Below are 16,383 nucleotides of genomic sequence, written 5' to 3' on the forward strand. Positions count from 1 at the left end.
GGGCTTGTACGAGGGGCAGAGAGTTGGCCACTTTGTCTGGATCACAAGATACAGGCAGGGGGAGGATCTTGTCCAATGGGCCTGGGAAACTAGATTAGGATGAGACTGTATGAAGTTGGAAAAATTTAAAGGAGGGGGGTTTAAATGTGATCTTTGTAGCAATAGGGAGCCACGGAGGAGGAAAGCGGGCTGGTTGGAACCGGACCGTGGCAACAATGTCAAGGCTGTCCAGCCTGGACAGGAGAGGGGAGATGAGGCAGGGAAGTCGGTTAGGACATTGCTACAATAATCAGAGAGGAAGTGCTGGAGAAGCAAAGAAAAAGGCTGTGCGATTAGAAAGGGCCCGTATGGGAGTTCCCAGCTCGTCCTTGACACATGTAGCAATAAAGCTAGAATTCTAAGAGTTCTGAATACTTTAGGCATATCATCTCTTCGGATCTGTGCGTCATCTCAAGCCTTTTTTGATTGGTTCTCTCATTATCCTCACTTTACAGATGAAGAAACAGGTTCAGAGAGTCAGTGACTTGTCCAGGACCTCATAGCAACCGAGTGTCTGAGGGTAGGACTTGAACCCTGCTGCAGTTCCCCTTATTCTCAGGTCGGCGCAGTGCAACACGTCTTGTCTCACACACTGGCACTGGTACGGGTGAACCCTACCCTTGCGGTGCCCTCGGGGGCAGTTCCCTAGGCTGGAAGTCTCTGCAGAACTGCCGGCTGACCGGGCTCGGATGAGGGAGTCGCCCCTGCTGGGGAAACTCCTAGATCTCAACTGCAGAGTCAGAGGAAAGCGAACAAGTCCTGCTGTGGGGCTGCGGTGAGCCTCCCAGAGGGCTGCCCCTGCACGGCCCGCTCCTGGAGGCAGAGGCCTTCCCGGGCCCCGCCGACACCTGCCCTTCGGCTGGCTGGCCCATTGGCAAAATGTTGGGACTGGACTGCTCGGTAAATGGCTTGGTGGTGACGCTGATGATCTTGCTGATGGTGGTGATGATGATGCGGGCTTTACAGGTCTTAATTCATTTGGTCCCCACAACCACCCCGAGAGGTAGGTGCTGCTATTCTATCCATTTTACTGCTGAGGAAACTGAGGAAGACCGTGCTTGAGTGGCTTGGTCAGGTCACGTGATCCAGTAAATGTTCAAGGTGGGAGGTGAAGCCTAACCTTCCTGACTCCAAAGCTGATACTATGGTAGTTAGGCCACTGAGGGAGATCTTTAAGGTTCTTCCCAATTCTAAATCTTTTGGGCCTCCCCTCTTTCTCGCCCCCTCTCTCTCCTCTCTTCTATTCTCTCTTCTCTTCGTTTCATCTGTCTCTTCTCTGTCCTCTCTCTCATCTTTTCTCTCTCTTTTTTCTATCTTCTCTCTTCTCTTTCTCTTCTCTTGGTCTCTCTTCTCTCTTCCTTTCATCTGTCTCCTCTCTCTGTCTCCTCTCTCTGCCTCTTCTGTTCTCTTTTTCTGTCTTCCTCTCTCTTCTATTCTCTTTTCTCCCTTTCTTCTGTCTCTTCTCTCTTCTTTTCATCCTTGTCTCTTTTCTCTCTCTTTTGTCTGTCTCTCTTCTCTCTACTGTCTCTCCTCTCTCTGTTTCTCCTCTCTTCTATTCTCTCTTTCCCTCATCTCTCTTTTGTCTGTCTTTTCTCTCTACTGTCCTCTCTTCTCTCTTCTCTCTTTTCTCTTTCTCTCCTCTCTTCTTTCTCTCTCCTCCTCTTTCCTCTCTTCTATTCTCTTTCTTCTCTGTCTCTCCTCTCTTCTATTCTCTTTCTTCTCTGTCTCTCCTCTCTTCTATTCTCTCTCTCCCCCTCTTTTCTCTCTCTCCTCTTTCCCTTCTCTCTCTTTTCTATCTCCTCTGTCTTTCTGTCTGTTTCTCTCTCTTCTGTCTTTTGTCTCTTCTCTGTCTCTCCTCTCTTCTATTTTTTCTCGTGTCTCTCTTCCCCTCTTTCTTTTCTCTGTCTCTTTATTCTGTTTTTCCTCTCTTCTCTCCCTGATTCTCTCTTTTCTCTCCTTTCTCTTTCTTCTCTTTCCCTTCTTTCTCTTTTCTCTCTCCCCTTTGTCTCTGTTTCTCTCTCTTCTCTCTCTCCTTTTTTCTCTCTTTCTCCCTCTCTTCTCTCTTCTATTCTCTCTCCCCCTCCTTTTCTCCCCCTCTTTCTTCCCTTCTTTGTCTCTCTTCTCTATCTTCTTTTTCTCTGCCTTTCCTTCTCTCTGTCTCTCATCTCTCTTTCCTTTCTCTTGTCTCTATTCTATTCTTTCTCTTCTGTCTTTCTCCTCTCTCTTTTCTGTTTCTTCTATTCGCTCTTTTCTGTCTATTCTCTATCTTCTCTCTTTCTTCTCTTGTCTATTCTCTCTCCTCTCTTTCTTCTATTCTCTCTCCCTCTCTCTTTTCTCTCACCTTTCTCTCTCCTCTTTTTTCTGTCTCTTCTCTATCACTTCTCTCTCTTCTTTCTGTCTTTTCTCTGTCTCTTCCCTCTCTCTTTCTCTCCTCCCTCTCTTTTCTGTCTCCTCTCTATCTCTCTGTTCTCTGTCTCTCCTCTCTCTCTTCTCTCTGCCTACTCTTTCTCTACCCTCTCTGTCTGTCTGTTTTTGTCTCTCTCCCACTTTGTCTCTATGTCTCCCCTTCTCTTCTCTGTCTCTCTTTCACCATTAATAAAGTTATACACACATTTTTGTATATACACACATATTTAAAAGTAAACTCTGTATTTATACATACTTAAATGAAACACAAGGTTGACATATGCATAAATGTACAGTTCAGTGCTTTATTATTTTGATCACATTTCTTGCAGCAACATTGTTAGTATTTGTGAAGTTCCAGCATGTGATTTTTTTTATAGGAGTAATGTAAATCATAGGATCCTAGATCCTGACTTAGAAGGTACTTCAGAGGCCATCAAATCCAACCCCCTCATTTTTTCAGGAGAAAACCGGAGGCCTAGAAAGTTAAGGAATTTGCCCCCATCACGAGCCATCCTGTCCCCAAGGTGGAATTTGAGTTCTGTTGCTGCTCCAGGGTCAGTGCTCTTTCCACTGTGCCATGGAGCCATGTGAGTCTCTTTTTACATGTCTCTTTCTCCATATCACTGCCAGTCACCTTACTTGGAATACTTTTCTGTCTTTACTTGTTAAACTTTTAAATTAGAGCTTAACAAGCTGTGTGCCTTCTTTGTGCCTTAGGAACTGAAGATACTTTTAAACAAATTCGTTCCTGATGGGGAACTGTGGGACCTGGGTTCCAGTCTGAGTATGGTCTGAAACCTTCAGCAAGGTGTTGACCACCTCTGGGCCCCAGTTTCCTCATCTGGAAAAGGAGGGGGGAGGAACTGGATGGATTTCCAGGTCCCTTCCACAGCTCTGGAATGTTGTGATTTCCACTGAGCTTTGCTATTTTTAGGGAGACCATGTGTCAGTCAGATGACGGTCCCCAAGCCAAGATACAAGAGGAAAATGGTAGCAAAGTAGGGAATCTGTCTGTCATGGATACAGCAGGTTCTGACATTAGTAGGTCACCTTCTTTAGTTCATGTTTTAAATAGCTGTTCTCTGATGGGCTGATGTGCTAATGATGGCAAAGTGGCTTGTGGGGTATTGGTCTGTAGCTCATGTTCATACCTGGTCCCATTTGTTTGTACTTCCAGTCCTGACTAGTGATTTGATAAATAAAGTGTTTCTTTAAGTCAAAACTTTCCCATTTTCTCTGTCAAGACTTTCCCATTTTCTCTGACTAAAAAGTAATTGAAACACTCAAAAATCAGCGCACTATCCCTCCCCTTCCAGTCATCTTTAGGCAGCTAGATATCAAAAGTGATTGAGTGCTAGTCCTGGAATCAGGAAATGTGGCCTCAGATACGTACTAGCTGTGTGACCTTGGGCATGTCATTTACTTCTGCCTTGGTTTTATCAACTGGAAAATGAAGATTATCATAAAATATAGCTCACAGGGTTGTTGTGAGGATCAAATGAGATAATATTTGCAAAGTAAATTTGCAAAATAATATTAGCACAGTGTCTGGCACATAGTAGGTATTTAATAAATCCTTCTTTCCTTCCTTCCTTCCTTCCTTCCTTCCTTCCTTCCTTCCTTCCTTCCTTCCTTCCTTCCTTCCTTCCTTCCTTCCTTCCTTCCTTCCTTCCTTCCTTCCTTCCTTCCTTCCTGCTTGCCTGCCATCAATGTGCTTTCAGAAGTAGCCAGGGAAGCTAATTACTAAACATTTTTTATAATAGATAATGTAGATATCTAAAGGATTTTGTCTATATGTTTCTGATGTGCTTTTTTCCCCTAGAAGAATCTTTATCAAATTCTTAGCTTTAAGAATGACTTACAAGAATGCAACATCAATGTACTGCAACATCAGTACATAGTAACTCAGTTACTCCAGTTAGTAGTAACCTCCATAGTTTGACACAATATCATCCTTCTGTAAGGACACAGGATAGAGATATAACTTTGATTGTATCTCTTCATACCTCTCTAGCAAAGAATAACTAGAACTGACAAAGCTAAATGCTATCAACTTTTGGAAAAACAGGAATGCTCATCATACATTATTGGTAGAATTGCAAATGGGAAAAATCATGTTGATTGAGCACCCTGGCAGTACCAAAGAGTTATAAACAATAATCATATCTTTGGATTCATTCATTTTGGAGAATATGATCTAAGATTGACATCATAAAGAAAAACGATACCTTTTATTTTTAAAATGTATAACTGATGGTGAATGAACTCTGGCATATCAGTAGAATAGAATACTATACCACCATTGATAATTATGAATATTTGAAATATGAAGAACTTTGGAAAGCTTGAATGAATTTATACAAATGAAAGCAGAGCCAAAAGGGCAGGTATATACGCTTACTATAGTTACACGAAAGGTAAGTTATGTATACAAATAAAGAGAATGAATATATAGTATATATGAGCTTATATATGAATATATAAAAATGTTGTTATTATACCTTATTAGGAACACAATGCAAAATTCATTTTTGAGTGTAAATAGTTGTAAATATATGTTAGTTTTTATTATTGTTTAAAGTAGAATGCTTTAATAGAATGATAGGGACTTAACCTGTGATTTTATTGATATAGAAGACTTTCAGGTGAGTAAACTCTCTCTACCAACACAGGTTACTTTGTCACTTATGGTCCTAGAAAATTGCTTAGAGCACTGAGAAATTAAATGACTTGCTCAGGATCACCCAGCCAGGAGGTATGTCAGGATTTAAACCAAGGCCTTCTTGGCTTTGAGTCTGGCTTACCTTGCACTGCAGGCTTCTGCCTCTTTGTTTTACAGATGAAAGAACTGAGGCTCAGAGGTGTGAGGGGTTATGCTTAGTATCTTAGAGCTAGCTAGAGACAGATCTACTGTCTCTTTCCTTCCTTCCTTCCTTCCTTCCTTCCTTCCTTCCTTCCTTCCTTCCTTCCTTCCTTCCTTCCTTCCTTCCTTCCTTCCTTCCTTCCTTCCTTCCTTCCTTCCTTCCTTCCTTCCTTCCTTCCTTCCTTCCTTCCTTCCTTCCTTCCTTCCTTCCTTCCTTCCTTCCTTCCTTCCTTCCTTCCTTCCTTCCTTCCTTCCTTCCTTCCTTCCTTCCTTCCTTCCTTCCTTCCTTCCTTCCTTCCTTCCTTCCTTCCTTCCTTCCTTCCTTCCTTCCTTCCTTCCTTCCTTCCTTCCTTCCTTCCTTCCTTCCTTCCTTCCTCTTTCTTCAGTTTTAAATGACTTGCCCAAAGTCACACAGATTGTAAGTATCAAGCATCAGAGGTCAAATTTGAACTCAGGTCTTCTTGACTCCAGAACTGGTACTCTGTCTACCTCACCACTTAGTGGCCCCAAGGTAGAACTTTTTTCCCTAAAAACCATCTGGGAGTTTGAATGGACTATAAGCCTTATGGGTCAAAAATGTGATACAGTAATCAAAAACGCTATTGGGATTTTAGTAAGAGAGGCGTGATGTTCAAAGAAATTTCCCCCCAACATTAATTTACTATCTCACTCACCCCAACAACTTTTCCAAACCTTTTTATTCCTTCTCAGACCTCCCACTCTCTCAACTGAGAACCCTGCCTCATATTTCACTGAAAAAATTAAGGCCATTTGCCTAGAGCTTCCTCATTTCCGTTCCTTCTCATTTCATATTACCCAGGTGCCTCCTGCCACAATCCCTTTACCCCATTTCACATGAAGAGGTGGCGCTTCTCCTTGCCAAGACTAACCCCTCTACATGTACAGGAGATCCTATTGCAGTCCATCTTTTCCAGTAGATTGCCTCCTCTGGTTTCTTCACTCTCTCACTTAGCTTTAGTTTCTCCTTGTCTATTGGTGGCTTCACTATTGCCTGTAAACATGTCTGTGTCTCCTCCATTATCAAAAAACTCACTTGTGGGGCAGTTAGAAGGCTCAGTGGATAAGAGCACCAGCCCTGAAGTCAGGAGGACAGGAGTTCAAATTTGATCTCAGACACTTAACACTTCCTAGCTGTGTGACCCTGGGCAAGTCACTTAACCCCAGTTGCTTCAGCAAAAAAAAAAATTATGACTGATTTTTAAAAAATGACCATAATGATGTATTTTTCTTAATCCCCCTTCTTGACATCTTTGTAGCTTTTGTCAGTACTGATCATCTTCTCCTCAATACTTTCTTCTTTGTTCTCCCTAGATTTCTGCGGCAATGCTGGTTTTCCTCTTATTTGTCTAACATTCTTTCTCACTTTCCTTTAGTAGATCTTCATCCTGATTTCACTGTTTAACCATGGATGAGCCCATTGCTCTATCATGTTTGTCCTCTTCTCCCTCTCTCCCATTTCATTTGGTTATTTCATCAACCTTCATGGATTCATTTATCACCTGTATTCCAGTGTTCTTAGCCATACTTATCCAGCCTTAACTTCTTTCCTGACCTCCAGACTCACATCTTTGTTAGACATCTCATACTGATGTCCCATAGATAACTTCAACTCAGTGTTACTGAAACTGAAATCGTGTACTTCCCTCCCTTTTAATTTTAGTTTGTTATTCAGTTGTGTATAAATCTTTGTAACCCCTTTGGAGGTTTTCTTGAAGAAGATACTGGACTGTTTTGCCATGTCCTTCTTTATTTTACAGATGGGGAAACTGAGGCAAACCGGTAAAGTGACATGTTCTAGGACACACAACTAGCAAAGGTCTAAGGTTGGATTTGAATCCAGGAAGATGAATCCCACTGAATCCTGGCCCAACCCTGTAGCTGCCCTTCTAGTTACCCTTCATCTAAATTTTCCTGCTATTGTCTGGGGCACCACCCATTCTCCTATTCGCTCAGGCTCATGACCTGGGTGTCATCCTCATTTTCTCCCTCTCTTTCACCTCTGCCCTCCATATCCAATCTGTTGCTGAGTGCTGTAGACTTTCCCTTCATACTATCTCTAGTATATGCCCCTTTTCTGCCTGTGAAACTGCTACCACCCATCATTCTCTCATCACCTCATACATGGACTGCTACCATTTGTCTCTGCTTTAAGTCTCTCCCCACTCCAGTCCATCCTGCATTCAGCTGTCAAATTCATCTTCCTAAAATTCAAGTCTGAGCACGTCATCTTGATAGTCAATAAACTCTCATGGCTCCTTATCACCTCCAAGATCAAATATAAAATGTTCTGTTTCATGTTCAAAGCCATTCATAACCTCCTCCCCCCCACCTTTCAAGTTATCTTATATCTTACAATCTCTCCCCCTTGGAAGACAGTGACACTGGCCGCTTTGCTGCTCCTCACTTAAGACACTCCATGTCTGGACTCTGAAGCTGGATTTGCTTCTGTTTTATCATCTTCAAAATGAACAGTTCCTAAGGTTCCTTCTGGCTCAAAAATTTTATAATAATAGCTAACATTTACATAGTGCTTTAAGGTTTGCAAAGCTATTTACATATATAGTCTCTTACCTTACACTCTCCCTCCTCCTTGCCCTCTTTGATCCACTGGCACTGAGCTTGCTGTTATTCAAACAAAACACTCCATCTTGACCCTGGGCATTTTTCCTGGCTGCCTCCCCCCTCATGCCTAGAACTCTCTCCTTCCTCATTTCTGCCTTCTGGCTTCCCCAGCTTTCTTTAAGTCCCGACTAAAATCCCATTTTCTCCAGGAAACTTTCCCAACCCCTTCTAATTCTGGTGCTTTCCTTCTACTAATTGTCTCTATTCCCTTTCTAGAGCTTGTTTGCACATAATTGTTTGCATGTTGTCTGCCCCCTTAGACTGCGAGCTTCTGGGGAGCACAATTGTCTTTTGCCATTCTTTGGGAGCACAATTGTCTTTTGCCATTCTTTGTATCCTCGGCTCTTAGCACAATACCTAGAGCATAGTAGGACCTTACTAAATGTCTGTAGACTGACCAGGGTGGTAATAATCCCATTATATTCTGTCCTGGTCGGACAACAACTTGGGTATTGTGGTGGGCACCATATTTTGGGAGGTATGTTGATAAATCAGAGAATGCTGAGATGGATGTGACCAAAATGGTGAAAACCCCTGAGGGCATGGTGTAGATGTCTAACAGACACTGGAGCGTGTTTAGAACCCGTAGGAGGGACTTGATGGCTATCTTCAAGAAAGTGAAGTGTAATCATGTGGAAGAAGGGTTAACTTTGTTCTGTTCAGGGGACAGAATTAGGAGGAATGAGTTGAATTTATAAGGAGGCGGATGTACCTTTTGATCTACTCAGTCTTTGATTTCAGAATAATAATAATACCTAACCTTTTTATAGTACTTCATATAGCACTTTATACATGTTAACTCATTCAGTTCTCACAACAAACCTGGGACGTAGGTGCTATTATTATACCACAGATCCTGAGATGAGAAGGACTTTAGTCATATGTAGTCCAACGGCATTGTATGAGAGGAGGAAACTGAAGGCCAGAGAGGGTTTAAGTTTATTTGTCCTGAGTCACACAACTAGTGAATGGCCCTACTGAGCTGGGAACCCTGGGAAAGTGGCTCCAAGTCTAGGACTTTTTCTTCCACCCCAGTCTGGTTGTGGAGATATTCCAGATGTATATTCATTTCAATTTGACACAATGTGCCAAACACCACGATAGGCCCCTTAAACCAGTCCCTGACCTCAAAGAACTTATATTCTCCTGGGATGATATGACATAAAACAGATGGATAAATACCAATATAATTTGAAAAGGGAGAATACACTTACAGCAACCCAAGGGACCATGGTGTTAGCAGACACATTGTCAATTGATGCCATTTTCACAAGGACTAAGAGTCATGGGATGGGCATGAAGACATGCTTTCCCCTGAATCGGTTGTGGGAGTCTTTAACAGTATACTTCTACTGTCAAACCAGGTGCCACACATTGACTTTTGTACTCTGATGCAAATATCCCTTAGGGATGGAATGGGGCTCGGTTACTTTAGGAGTCTGTTCTTTAAAGTAAGAAACTTTACAGTTCATTGCATATGTTTGCATTTGGTGTAGAATAAAAAAAAGAAATAATAATAACTCACTTTATGTAGCACTGCAAGGTTGTTCTAAAAGCTTCGTAGTCATCTTAATTGGAACTCACAACAACTTTGTGAGATAGATATACTATTATCCCCATGTTGCTGATGGAGAAATTGAGGGTCAGGGAAGTTCAGTGAGCTGCCCAAGGCCATATATTCTGCTAGTAAGTGTCAAAGGTAGTTTTGGAAGCCGATTTTTTTGTTTGTTTGTTTTTTGTTTTTGACTCCAGGGCTGGCCCTTTATCTGCATGTTACCTCAGCCTAAAAGATTTCTGTGCTTTAGTAATAATCCTCATGATTCATCTGAATTGCCTGCCATGATGTAGAACCATCCCAAGCAGACTTACTTACTATAACCCAGTAAAGATAGAGAAGGAAAGATTTTATTCTAAGAATTACCATCAGCCTTTCCATAAAGACGAAGTTGAAGTTTATAGTAAAACCTGCTCTTTGAGAACTATTTCTCCTTGTCCTGTCAGGCTGTGGCTAAGGCTCCAAGTCTTCCTTGAGTGAGATCTCTTATGGTAGAAAGACTAGGCAAGTCATGGTGGAAAAGTTCCTAAGAGTAAAGCTTGGGAACCCAAGGAACCATATGCCAAAGGCCAGAAATTGTTCACAGGAATAGCAGACGTGAAGTGAAGGCAAACGGAGGCTTTGAGGTGCAGAAGTCGTGTCTGAGGCCAAGAATTAAAAGTTGACAGAAAGGTATCAGCGGTATCCTAGAGGCAACAGGAAACGTACACTGAGGTCAGGTCAATTGAGTTTCCAACAGTGTCTGAGTTTGAGCAAAGATAGCTCAGGCGTAATTTGTCACACTCAAGAGACGAGCACCTTGGGTTTCTGTCCAAACTGTGCATCTCCTTCTAGTTCCTCTGAATGAACTCCCGACAACAGCTGTTGGTATTTCCTGCTTGAGAAAAAGTTCCTATGGCACAATGAAAACTTGAAACAATGAGAACTTTGCGATGGATTCATCTATCCCATGATTACTCTAAAAAGGCACATTTGCCAGTCATTGATATTATTTTATTTTTATTGCTTTTTCTGTCTTTATATCATCAGCATCTCTGTCTATGTCTATATCTTCTTTCCCAATGAGCCATACCTTGTAAACAAGATTTAAAAAGAAGGGGGAAAAGCAGACCTATTTTTTTTTCTGATTTTGATGCTTATGCTGTTGCTTTCAGGCATAGTTTTAGGTCTGAAAATGCTAGTCCTACTTCATTCCTACCTGTTTTTATTATTTTCCTGAGATTCCAGATGTTTGGTTCCTTCAAATGAATTTTGTTAGTGTTTTGTCTAGCCTATAAAGTACCCTCTTGGTAGTTTGATTGGTATGGCACTGACTCTATAAATAAATTCAGATATTATTTTATTATATTAGACTGCCCAACTTAATTGGCAGTTAGCTTGCACTTGTTCTTTCCTCCCTCCAATTACTGCTGACATCTGAAGAGTGTTTGTATAGGTCTTGCTTGATTGACTACTGGATAATTTGTACATTTTGTAATTAGTTTGAATGGGATCAACTTTTCTATGATTTCCTCCTAACTATTAATTGCCTTAATTGGTTTCTTTGCTGTTTGTCCAGAGGTTTTCCAAGCAAATCATTATGTGTCTGCAAATAGGAATAATTTTAGTTCCTTGGTTAGTGTATGCCTTTAATTTCTTTCTTGTCTTTCTTGCTAGCTGCAGCATTTCTCCAACTAAGTCAAATAATGGTGAGGAATATCTTTTCTTTACTCTTGCATGGGAAAAGTGTTTCTTCATTGCATATAATGTTAACTTTTGATTTAGGGCCATGTTTTTGATCTTATTTAAAAGTGGCCCATCTATTCCTATGCATTTTGGAGTGTGTTTATTTGTTTTTAATCACGAGTGAGTGTTGTTCTTAGCAAAAGCTTTTTTTCTGCATCCATTGAGATGATCATGTGGTTTGGTGTGTTTTTGGGTTTAATGATAAATCACAGAAATTGTTTTCCTAATATTGAACCATTTTTGTATACCTGGTTTAAATCCAATTTGCTCCTACATGAGCTTTATTTTTAAATGGTTTTTAGGCTAGAAAAGCCATGTGCTTTTTTCCCAAGAGATCTGACATTTTATAGATCATTCAGGATGAAACATAGCCTTTCTAAATTAGACTATTTATTATCTGGTTACATGGAGCTAGATATTTGCATTGTGGCTCTGCAGTATGTTTTTCTGCATGCTGATTTTAGATAGCCCATCTGAAAGGCAGAGTACTAAGTAACTTGCACGGTTTACTAAAAAGAGTTCTGGATTGGGAACCTGGAGATCTGGATTCTAGTTCTAGCAGGGTCACTAATGTTCTTAATAGCAAGTCGGTTATCCTTTCTGGGTCTGAATTTCTTTCAGTATAAAAGGAGAGATGGGCTAGATGCTGTCTAGAATTCTAACTTCTTATGAGTCTTTTGATAGATTATATTATAAAAGTGCTTCCAAGCAGATTCTGGGATTAGAAAATATTGGAATTGAGGGAAATGAAGAATGTAAAAGAGCTCCCAGGAGGTGGGCATGGAGCAATAGATTGGATATTAAGAGACATGAGAGCTCATTCTGACGGTTATTAACTGGCTGAGTGATCTTAGGAAGGCCACTTTCTCTTCTCTAGATTTCAATTTCCCCATTTGCAAAAGGGATAAAGGGCTAAATGATCTTTAAGGTTCTTTAGGACTCTCAAATTCTCTGAGTTGTAGTTAAGGGGCAGAGATAAGCAGAGAGATGGGAATTGTAATAAAACTTGATCATTTTTATAGTAGTCAAAAATTTGCAAAATACTCTCCCTGGCTTATCTTGGTTGAGCCTCACAGAAATTCTGTGAGGTAGGTACTCTGGGAATGTTATTCCCATTTTACAAATGAGGAAACTGAGGCTCAGTGTACAAATGAGGAAACCTAGATACCAAATGATCTACCCATGGTTATGGAGTTTGTTAAGTCTCAGAGGTGATATTTGAACCAACTTCTTAATGATTTCAAACCTCGCACTCTGTGCACCACATCAAATGCTGGGACCATTAAATCCAGAAGCCTATTTATGTACTGAGGGAATTGCTGGCATGCAATGGGAAGCTCAAGATTTGAAACAGCCATTGTGGGGAGTTAGAGGAGGAACCAAAAATGAAAATCAGAACCGTGAGGTTAAGATTCACGGTTCTGTTTACATTGAGATTCAGGTCTGTGATTTCTCTTTCCATCGGAGTTGGGTTTTGTCCCTTTTCTTTTCTTCTTCCATAGATTTCATTTGTTCAATGAAACCTTACAAACATCTACTACCCAGAAGAGACCTTCTTTCTGGTTGCCATGGAATAGTTGTGGCATAATAGGTGCCTGAGGAAAGCCCACTTCTCTGGCTTCTAAGTGACATTGCTATCTTTTCCTCTGATCACTTTTTTCTTTTCCTCTTTTATTTCCTCTTTTTCCAGAGGAAAACCTTCAGGAGTAGAGGTATTCCCATTTGTAAGCAGTTCCTTTGCCCTGATTCTACAGTACTTGGATAATGCCATCCATCAGGGTGACTCATGTTTCACCCTTCTATTTTTTCTATTGTATTCGAACAGTCACCCAGGAAAGAGGATACATGCAAACAAGAAGGGAGTATCATGGGGAAAGGAACCCAGAGCCAACGAAATCTCTATTCTAAAAGACTGTGACTGGTATCAAAAAGATTTTTTAAAATAGCTGTACTTCAAACAAAGCATCACAAAGCTGAAAAAGCTTTTAGTCAAACTCATGAAATAGCAGGCGGGGAAGGACCATGCAGTCCATCCCCTTCTGCTAGGACATAATAACATGCTCCCATCACTTAGGCAGAAGTCTTCCTCTTACCACACAAAGTCAGTTACTCATTCTGCTCAAAAGAAGAAATGGGAAGAACAGCTTTTAACTGGTCCTCAGTCAGTGGCCTTTCCAAAATTTGAGGAATATTAATTGTCCAAACCAAGCCTCATCTTCTCAAGGTTTAGAAGCATAAAACCAAAGATTTTACTGAAGGGCCTTAGAGGCCAGGTAGCCACACATTTTTATTTAACAGAGGAGGAAATTGAGGTCCAGGGAAAGGGAAGTGACTTGCCCAAAGTCACACTTAGGATCATGGATCTAAAGGTAGAAGGGGGTTCAGAACCCTTATGTTTCAGGGGATTTTGTGTGTGTCTTGGATCCTCACCTCTGTTTTTAAATGCATAAAATGAAATGCATAGGGTTATAAAGCAAAGAAGCTATAATGAAATACATTTATCAAATATTTACATAATGAGTTCCTGGACCCTAGAATTAGAACCCTTGATCTAGTCCCGTCCCTTTCATCCTGTGGAAGTAGAAAAGGGAAAGGTCATACATGTAGTAAGCACCATAGCTGGGAATCTAATCTAGGGCTTCTGATTCTAAACATTCCCTTATTAAATACCTCTAAGTGTTAGACCCTGTACACATGTTAGGGATACAAGTACAAAAGATGGGATAATCCTTACAAGGAGTTTATATTCCAAACGGGGGAGACAATTCCCCAATTCTCAACAGGAATCGACTGTTTCTTTTCCTGGCCACTAGGGGATGCTGAAGTAGATAGAACACTGGACCTGGAGTCAGGAAATTGTTGAGTCACCTCAGTCCTATCCAGCTCTTGATGCCTTCATTTGGAGTTGTCTTGGAAAACATACTGAAGTCCTAATAGGCAGGTCTGATTTTGTCACTCCCCTGCTCGATATACTCTCTTGGCTGTCTTGTATCTTCAGTAGCTCCCTATCCTCAAAAGGCTTATATTCTACTTGAGGGAAATTTTATATAAATATGCACACATATGTGTGTGTGTGTGTGTGTGTGTGTGTGTGTGTGTATGTGTGTGTGTGTATATATATATATATATATATATATGGAGCTACACAGAGTTACAAATGCATATTAGATACAAAGATATATAAGAAGAGGGAAGAATTGGGGGCATCAGGGAAGACTTTGTATAGGATGTTGCAGTTAAATTAAAATTAAAGGAAGTTGGAGATTTTATGAGGGCAAGTGAGGAAGGCACTCTTCAGACACAGGAAACAGTTCTTACAAAGGCTGGCAATAAGAGTTGAATTGTTTGATAGAGAGAAATCTAGGAGGAACAGCATATAGCCATTTTCATTAAAACATGGTATATGAAGAAAGATAATGGGGTTCCCAAAACCTGAAAAGGAACATTGGATTCAGATTGCCCCTGTGGAAGTGCCCATTGCCTCTCTTGTTAACCAGGCCAAGGTTGCTATAACTGTTTCTCAATCGGAATGAACAAGGGACTGGCACTGGTGAGCTTGGCGCTGTTCCCGTATCCTGTGCACCTTAGCCTCATTTATACATTCATCCGGTCATCTTGTGAAATCTTCCTTAGATGCTTTGGTATGGCCTAGAGGTGACCTTGGCTTCCTGAAGGCTATGAAAGCAAAGCACAAGGTTCCATCCTGGAAAGTCTTTGAATCCCCGCTCAGTGATGGACAGTATACCTAGCATTCAAGGGCCTGCCTTGCAAAGGTCAGAGAAATCCGTCATCAGAGAGTTAGCCACTTTGGATCATTTGGTCCCATATCACATAAAGACTGCCTGCTGAGGTGCAGAAGGCTTGGGGTTTCTTTAAATCAGGGATCTTCACCTGGGGTTCATGGAGAAATCTCAGGGGGTCCAGACATGTGAATGAAAAAAATCTAGTTGGCTTTTATTACCTTTGTTTTCTTTTCTAATCCCCAAATTTTCTTTTATGTACTTTTTTTTTTTTTGGAAAAGGGCGCAACATTTTTTTCTTCTCCTTTTTCTGAGAAGGGCTTTACCATCCATAGGCTTAGCCAGATTGCCAAAAAGTAAGGACAGCACAGAAAAAGATTACAAAGCCCTGCTCTGAGTCAAGAGGGAAGCCTGAATGGGGAATCATCCCTTCACATTGAAATACTCAGCAGACTGTTGAAGGAGGGTAGGATACTGAAGGTGTGGAAATAATCTCAGACTTTATTAATACCACAAAGAAGGTGACTGGGACTATATTAATTCACCATCGCTATAAAATTTTGATGAGAATCACCTATAAACTTTGATAGCATTCTTGATGATGGTGTTCGTAAGTCATATAATATAAACCCTTTTTATTTAGTGCTTACTATATACTGAGGGTTGTGACTTCAAATAGAATAGCAAAATGTCCCTGCTCTCAAGGAGCTCACGTTTTACTGGAGGAGGTAGCATAGGTCAAAGAGTTCAACTACAGGGTGGGTAGAAAGGCTTGAAGAATGTAGCCACAGGATGGATGGCAAGGTCTTTATGTTACCCTCTGGGGAAGGAAAGATCTTTCTGGGATCTAAGTTGGAATAGTTTTGGGTGGGGCTACTGGGGAAGGAATCTCAAGGTGGTTCTAAGTTCTGGGGTCCTATGATGGTCTTTGGGAAATAAGACTTGATCTGGAGCAATTTGGGAGGGGAGGAAGATGTAGTAGGGAACAGGTGAGATTTTCAAGTGTTATTACATACTATGTAGGACCTTGACTATCATAAAAGTGATATGGAGAATTCTAGATGCTGCTGAGTTCATTGGTTATTTTTTTTCCTATAAAGTAGTGTTTGAATCAGCAGAGCAAAATGTGTCCTCAAGGACTCTTCCTCCCCCCAAAATGTCTTCCATGCTCGTGTCAAAATTATGGAACTACAAAGCATAAAGGTATTAGATTTTGAGTATAAGTAACATTCCTTGTTCCATCCCATTTCCAAACAATGCTTTGTGTCCTATCTCACCATTAGGTGGCAGAAGGTCAAGGGTTCTTAGCCAGGTGCTTAAAGGGGAACAGCAGGGAATAAATATTTATGTGCCTGGCACTGTGTTAAACTCCTTTACAAATGTCATCTCATTTGATCATCACAGTGATC

General features: G+C 41.0%; 1 protein-coding gene across 1 annotated transcript in view; it reads left to right on the forward strand.

The window, feature by feature from the left end:
• Positions 1–918: 918 nt before the first annotated feature.
• Positions 919–16,383, forward strand: part of MCF2 (MCF.2 cell line derived transforming sequence) — a 105,020-nt gene continuing 89,555 nt past the window's right edge. The window contains exon 1 of the mRNA XM_074278371.1: positions 919–1,042. Within this exon, the coding sequence (XP_074134472.1) occupies positions 919–1,042 (124 nt within the window). The remainder of the gene's footprint in view (positions 1,043–16,383) is intronic.

Source organism: Sminthopsis crassicaudata, chromosome X (genome assembly GCF_048593235.1).
Source record: "Sminthopsis crassicaudata isolate SCR6 chromosome X, ASM4859323v1, whole genome shotgun sequence".
NCBI classification, from domain to species: domain Eukaryota; kingdom Metazoa; phylum Chordata; class Mammalia; order Dasyuromorphia; family Dasyuridae; genus Sminthopsis; species Sminthopsis crassicaudata.